The following is a 7,808-nucleotide window of genomic DNA, read 5'->3' as shown; positions in this document are numbered from 1 at the left end:
CCCCCCCTCCTCCTTCATGTAGCGTATGTTTTATATCTAGAATATATGCAGGAGCAAGTTTCGCGTCATTTTTTTCTGGACATCTGTTTCCTCATTTCTTTCTTAGTTCTTTAGCTCCGTTTCACCCGTTTCCAAGATGCTCAGAACAGTTTCATGACTCAACCGTTCTCCTCCGCTGCGCTGGCTCAGTCCTCGCTGAACTCAGCTAAACTGTTACCAGCTTGACAGAAAACAAACACCACTTGAAAAACATACATTTTCCAGTTTTACCCCAGGAGGGGTGGGGGGAAGACTCACATGTAGTTAAGACGTTGTTATAATTGCGGAGGCAGTGCAGCCCAGTGGTTTAGGCGCTTGCCTTGAGATCCGGAGATCCCGGGTTCAAGACACGTTCTGACCACTGGTTGAATTTGTTCCAGGTTCAATTTCCTGGCTGCACTTGTAAATAGCCAACTGGTTTGCCTCCGGCCAGTTGGGATTCTTAAAGTTGTTCTGTTCAGTGCTCGGAGATATAGCTATTAGCTACTCTAAAAATCCGAGGGTAAATAATGATACTTACTTTACTTTACTTACTCCACAGTCTAGTAGAGCGTAACTTATCCTCCCGTTTGAAACTAAACAGTCTTCAACATCAGTGTTCACAGAAAGAAAAATGCCGCTTTTCTTTCTTAACAAAATGAACCTTCGCGCATACGCAATCTCGTTTATTTCAACTTTGTCTGCGACACATTGCTGTTTGGTTGTCCTTCTTTAGGGCTGGTTTCCAATGATTGAGATTGCACGGCAGGAGTTCCAAACAAACCCCCGAAATGTTCTTTATGGCAATAATTGGGCGCCCCTTTTGAGTTACCAGAGGATATTTCAATTTTTCCTCGCGAGATACCCACGCACGAGGGACACGACATGGCCGGCCCAATTTGCCCTAAACACGCAACTTCAAATGGGGACAGCGCCTCCTCAGAAACTAATCATTGCTTGCGGTCTCACCTATTTCTCTCCCATGTATGGCGAAAAGGATCTTGGAAAGGTCCTATGTATAGTAATTAAAACGCGCTTCCCAGGGCTGTCTTTTCTTCAACCTCTACTCGGTGAATTATGAATGAATGAGTTTGAAAGATATTGTTTACGTCCGAGTGCTAAGCACACCATTTGATCAAGTAATCTGACACTGAGTGATAGGAACTAAATGATCTCACCTTTGTTGGAGAATCTAGATCCTCGCAAGTAAGCCTGATTGTTTTCGTTCTCTACATATTTGGACAGAGTTATTCCTATAAAACTGAGCAACAGGAAAACAATGATCAGCTTCAGAGACATGGTGCGGTTGTCTTCGAGGGTTCTAAGATACATCAGGTAAATGCACGAGGTTAGGCCGAGGTCTTACACCGAATGTTCCAATTTCTTTTCATTTAAGCAGCGTTGTGCGAGTGGCAAATGCGTGATTTCAGTCACAAGATCGGCACTACACTACAGCACGTGTTTATCAGCAGAAAATTGGAACAAGACCTCAAGCCCAGAGAAATCAAGCCTCCAATCGTAAATCAACAATGCGTTGTCGTTTACATGTGATCTGTGTTATTCAGATTATGTCGGCTTTACAGCTCGACAACCTCATCAACGTATTCTTGGACATAAAAACTCTGCGATGGGTAAACACTTTTCGACAGTCCATAGGGATACAAGCCTCCTCAAAGAAAGCCAATTCCGCATTCTGAAAAAGTGCCAAGGATAATTTTGACTGTCTTGTCTACGAGATGCTTTTCATCAAGGAGCGCAATCCTAGTCTCAACATGCAGACTGATTCCATTCGCGCAAAACTCTTTGTTAAAGGAACCTTCCATTACCTATTGTCTTTTTAGTATTTAAATATTTTTTATCTTTCACTCCTTGATTGGATAATGACGTTAGCGAAACGTCGAAACCTCGTCAACAAATTTTTAATATGCTTTTACGAAATGTTTTATCGCAATTTTTTATCGTGAAGTGTTTTTAAAAACCGCTTCTTTTCGAACGTGGCTCGATTCAGGACACAACTTTGTTGAAAGAGCGGCAAAACACTACAACATTATAATTGTTGGGTCGAGCAGAATTGTTGGTCGCAATGTTTGATCAAAAGCAAACTCCATCCAACACTTGATCGAACAAAAAATGTTGGACGAACATATTCCAACATGGGTGGCCAAACGGTCGAACAATGTTGGATCGAGCAAAGTTGGAGCGTTGAATCCAACTTTGTTCGATAGTTTGGTTTAGCTACCAAAATTATATTATCAAATTTCAAATTCAAGTTCTTTTACCATCTCAGCAACTTTCAGTCTACAAAGAATTTTCATCTAAAATGAAGTTTACTTCTACCCGTCGGGAATTTATATTTTAAATTTCTACAAAATTTTGGCATTAATGAAACATCTCGATCTCGACGTGCCAAAAATACGCACATCCCGTGTATTGGCACATTTCAAAGTATAAAGTTGTTTTATATAAGAGGAAAAAATTACCTTGACGTCGCAGGTTTACAAGTACGGCTTTCTGTCTTACTTGTAAATCTGCGACGCTTCATTTCTATGCCCAATTTATTTCCTTTCGCCCCAGCTAACCGCCCCTGGGTCTCCGAGGATGGATGTATATATTTACCGAGACTAAAAAGAATAATCGTTAACCATCTTCAGAGGTACATTAATTGAAGGCGCAATATACCGGAAAGTTGGGAAAGTGGAGTGACAAGGTAGCAATTGTATATTGAATATTGGATTTTGGGTCGACCCTCCAGTAACGCAGAAATTGTTATTGTAAGTAAGATTTATGAAGTTTTCACCAGGCTCAACGAAAAAAAAACCACTAAAGAAATAGAAAAGTCAAACTATCCCAATAAAACCATCTTTATTCATTGTATGTGTTGGTTGACTTGTAAAAAAAGAAAAAGAAAGAAAAGCTATTTTCTCACTCAGATTTTAGTCATCGAGTCTTACACAATCACAGTCTTTTGAGTCTTTTCAGTGCTTTGAAGAAGAAAAACCATGCATCTATCATAAAAGTGGTTTGGAGACCTTACCGAACTGTGCATTACAAATTTGTTTTACATTACACCAAAAGTTAAGTTGAATTTCTGCCGAGCTCTGCTCTATTCAATGGAACTCAATTCTAAAAGTACTAAAGGGTCATGCCCACAACAGTTTGAAAAAAATAATTTAAAAAAAACCCTTAATGATTTTTTTTTATTTGGTCTTTCAACTGTGAGAGCAGACATCATAGCACGCTATAAAATAGATAGCACATTTCTCCAACAGACATGGAATTATTTTAGGCTTTGGTAAATTCTGGCATTCCACAGCTTTACCGCATTTCTTTCGGACGCATTTTAAACAATCCGATACCCCTTTACCTGAAAAATCAAACAAATTCCATCGTCATCGACTACAACGGTTGAAAGAAGTATTAAAACCATTTAAAAGCAATTAGAGAAGTCGATGACACGAATAGTGAACGGCAACGCAATCAGCCAATTACTGGACGCAAATCAAAATAGCAAACGGTCAAAGGCTCTGCGCATGTGCACAACCATTTCCCCAAAAACTTTCTCCAGCAAAAGAAATTGAAAAGTGGCAATTATTTCTCGACCTTGACACTGAAAGACACGAAATTGACTAAAAAGTGAAGTATCATAGTTTGTGTCCACTAGTTTTAGTCGCCTCCCTGCGTTTCTTTCGTAGGTTTTTCCGGCAACGTGTTCCTTAGTTTTGATCTAAATTTGGAAAATGAGGAAGCCGAACGCACTCGTGGATTGTGAACACACTTTTTGGAAAAAAAGGATGACCGTTACCGTGAAAACCCTCAGTAGCATGGTGAGCTTGGAAAAAGACAGAGATTACCCCTCAAGTAAAATATGAAGGTACTCAAAAGAAACTTTGTTCCTACCAGTAACAAAGAAGATTTTCTCGTTTTCGTCTTCTCGCTTTCCACTGAGCTTCATGGGTCCATCCAGTTCCTTCAACGTATTTCTTTCCAAAATCTGAGTGTGCTTGTCTGCGGTTTCTAAAAGTCAGTTGTTGGCAAAACATAAGAACAAACTTGCGGCATCCTTCAATCATCTATTTAAACAACCCCCCCCCCCCCCCCTCCCCTCCGACTTCTTATTTGTAATATATGTTCATAATCCTCCTTCATGTAGCGTATGTTTTATATCTAGAATATATGCAGGAGCAAGTTTCGCGTCATTTTTTTCTGGACATCTGTTTGCTCATTTCTTTCTTAGTTCTTTAGCTCCGTTTCACCCGTTTTCAAGATGCTCAGAACAGTTGCATGACTCAACCATTCTCCTCCGCTGCGCTGGCTCAGTCGTCGCTGAACTCAGCTAAACTGTTACCACGGAAAGGTTACGTTTATACAAACGTTGGCCGTGTAGCACTTATATTTTAAACAGAGTTAACTGAGTAGAGTGTAATGTGAAGTGCTAGATTTCAATCCCATATGAACCATGTGAGCGTTAGCCCTACTGATGGAAATGGGCCCACACAAGGACAGAGAAAAACTCTGACCAGCGTGGGAATTGAACCCACGACCTTCGGGTTAGATCTCCGCCGCTCTACCGACTGAGCTACAAGGTCAGACGGGAGCAGCCTAACGTTAACATCTTCACTTCCCGCGGCCTGCTCCCGTCTGACCTTGTAGCTCAGTCGGTAGAGCGGCGGAGATCTAACCCGAAGGTCGTGGGTTCAATTCCCACCCTGGTCAGAGTTTTTCTCTGTCCTTGTATGGGCCCATTTCCATCAGTAGGGCTAACGCTCACATGGTTCATATGGGATTGAAATCTAGCACTTCACATTACACTCTACTCAGTTAACTCTGTTTAAACTGTTACCAGCTTGACAGAACACAAACACCACTTGAAAAACATACATTTTCCAGTTTTACCCCAGGAGGGGTGGGGGGAAAGACTTACATGTAGTTAAGACGTTGTTATAATTGCGGAGGCAGTGCAGCCCAGTGGTTTGGGCGCTTGCCTTGAGATCCGGAGATCCCGGGTTCAAGACACTTTCTGACCACTCGTTGAATTTGTTCCAGGTTCAATTTCCTGGTTGCACTTGTAAATAGCCAACTGGTTTGCCTCAGGCCAGTTGGGATTCTCAAAGTTGCTCTGTTCAGTGCTCGGAGATATTAGCTATTAGTTACTCTAAAAATTCGAGGGTAAATAATGATACTTACTTTGCTTTACTTACTCCACAGTCTAGTAGAACGTAACTTATCCTCCCGTTTGAAACTAAACAATCTTCAACATCAGTGTTCACAGAAAGAAAAATGCCACCTTTCTTTCTTAACAAAATGAAGCTTCGCGCATACGCAATCTCGTTTATTTCAACTTTGTCTGCGACACATTGCTGCTCGGTTGTCCTTCTTTAGGGCTGGTTTCCAATGATTGAGATTGCACGGCAGGAGTTCCAAACAAACCCCCAAAATGTTACCAGAGGATATTTCAATTTTTCCTCGCGAGATACCCACGCACGAGGGCCACGACATGGCCGGCGCAATTTGCCCTAAACACGCAACTTCAAATGGGGACATCGCCTCCTCAAAAAGTAATCATTGTTTGCGGTCTCACCTATTTCTATCCCCTGTATGGCGAAAAGGATCTTTGAAAGGTCCTATGTATACTAATTAAAACGGGCTTCCCAGGGCTGTCTTTTCTTCAACCTGTACTCGGTGAATTATGAATGAATGAGTTTGAAAGATATTGTTTACGTCCGAGTGCTAAGCATACCATTTGATCAAGTAATCTGACAAGTGATAGGAACTAAATGATCTCACCTTTGTTGGAGAATCTAGATCTTCGCAAGTAAGCCTGCTCGTTTTCGTTCTCTACATATTTGGACAGAGATATTCCGATAAAACTGAGCAACAGGAAAACAACGATCACCTTCAGAGACATGGTGCGGTTGTCTTTGAGTGTTCTAGGATACATCAGTTAAATGCTCGAGGTTAGGCCGAGGTCTTAGACCAAATGTTCCAATTTAAGCAGCGTTTTGCGAGTGAGTTTGCCTGATCAAACATCAGCTAACGCAGTTAAAAGGCAAATGCGTGATCTCAGTCACAAGATTGGCACTACACTACAACCCGTGTTTATCAGCAGAAAATTGGAACAAGACCGGCTCAAGCCCAGAGAAATCAAGCCTCTAATCGTAAATCAACAATGCGTTGTTTATTCGTTTACATGTGATCTGTGTGATTCAGATTATGTCGGCTTTACAGCTCGACAACCTCATCAACGTATTGTTGAACATAAAAACTCTGCGATGGGTAAACACTTTTCGACTGTCCGTAGGGATACAAGCCTCCTCAAGGAAAGTCAATTCCGCATTCTAAAAAAGTTCCAAGGACAATTTTGACTGTCTTGTCTACGAGATGCTTTTCATCAAGGGGCGCAATCCTAGTCTCAACATGCAGACTGATTCCATTCGCGCAAAACTCTTTGTTATAACAACATTCCATTACCTATTGCCTTTTTAGTGCTTAAACATTTTTTATCTTTCACTCTTTGACTTGATAATGACGTCAGCGAAACGTCGAAACCTCGTCAACAAATTTCTAATATGCTTTTACATAGCTACACTATGGTGTTATGGCAAGCTTTCTCGGGTAAAAAAAACAAAACAAAACAAAACAAAAACAAAAACAAAGATAGCAGGGATAAGAAAATCAACATTATTTTGCATAGTCATCATCCCGATTACAGCTAAGTTCCCTTGGCGACTAATAACTTCATACACAACGCAATTGTTTTGTTTTCGATATTTAGTGCGGCGGAATCGATTGACATACTTGCTAAATATACCAGCACCCAAGTAGGCCAGAAATGCGAAATTAAAGAAAAATTCGAATAAACTTGATACTTATTTCGAAGACAAGCGTTCGCACTAAAATTAGAAAGGAAGCTGCGGTTCGCTAAGTTTATTGGCGTCTTATCGCCTTATCAAGTTTCAAGTTCAAGTTTCAAGTTTATTCAAGCTTATTTACTACAAGTTTATGACAAGTATATTACAAAGAAAACAAAAAAAAACAAAACAAAACAAAATTCATAGGAAAATTAAACAAATTAAATGAGGAGCTGGAAGGGTAATGCAAATGTAATAAGTTCGGTTTTCAAGGCATTGATTCAAATCCGATAAATCAATATATTCATTTGCCTCCGAAAGTTTCTGAAGGAGCATATTGTGAATGTTCCGTTTAAATTTCGTTTTAGGCATTTGATGAAATTAACTAGATAGGTTATTCCAGATTCTAACACCATGCCTTGAAAAAGACATATTTTGCTTGTTTATTCTAGAATATTTGAGAAAGAAGTTACCTCTTGTTGATGATCTTGTGATATATGAATGAATATTATGTTGGTAATGAAATAAATAACTTATTTGGGCTGGCGATATATTATTTGAGACGTAATGCATTAAAATGGCAACTGAATTGAAGTAAAGAAGATCTAGAGGTAATAGACTAGAAGAGACGAATAGGGGTATTGCGTGAGTTTTATAATCACAAAAATACATAAGGCGAGGAGCACGTTTCTGAAGACGTAAGATTATGTTTCTGTGAGAGGGTTTTTCCTGCTCGGCCCCACGCTGTTATACCATGTAATAAATAGAGTTGAATCAGCGATGTGTAAATACGTTGTAAGGTATTAAGTGGTACGAAGTGTCTTAACCTAGCAATAATACCAATAGATATACTTATTTTTGAGGCTATATGTAAAATATGTTTTCAGGAGAGATTCTCATCAATAAGCAAGCCCAAGCATTTAACGTAACTTTTACGTTCCA

At 40.0% G+C, this 7,808-nt stretch overlaps 1 protein-coding gene across 2 annotated transcripts in view; it reads right to left on the bottom strand.

Moving 5' to 3' along the window:
* The window catches only part of LOC138015492 (uncharacterized), a 7,246-nt gene extending 1,173 nt beyond the window's left edge, over positions 1 to 6,073 (bottom strand). Inside the window, exons 1-4 of one of the 2 annotated variants that reach the window (XR_011125569.1) lie at positions 5,803 to 6,073; positions 3,916 to 4,032; positions 1,197 to 3,382; positions 944 to 1,079 (exon numbers count right to left, since the gene is read on the bottom strand). Coding sequence is in view for 1 of the 2 variants with exons in the window: in XM_068862559.1 (XP_068718660.1) it covers positions 1,197 to 1,350 (154 nt within the window). In the remaining variant the exon portion in view is untranslated. Of the gene's footprint in view, positions 1 to 943; positions 1,080 to 1,196; positions 3,383 to 3,915; positions 4,033 to 5,802 lie in introns of those variants that run through there. The other variant, XM_068862559.1, reaches the window with a different exon arrangement.
* Positions 6,074 to 7,808: the final 1,735 nt, after the last annotated feature.

Source organism: Montipora capricornis, chromosome 9 (assembly GCF_036669925.1).
Source record: "Montipora capricornis isolate CH-2021 chromosome 9, ASM3666992v2, whole genome shotgun sequence".
Lineage (NCBI taxonomy): Eukaryota > Metazoa > Cnidaria > Anthozoa > Scleractinia > Acroporidae > Montipora > Montipora capricornis.
Note: the sequence above shows the minus strand (reverse complement) of the source record. Positions and strands in the feature narration are given on the sequence as shown.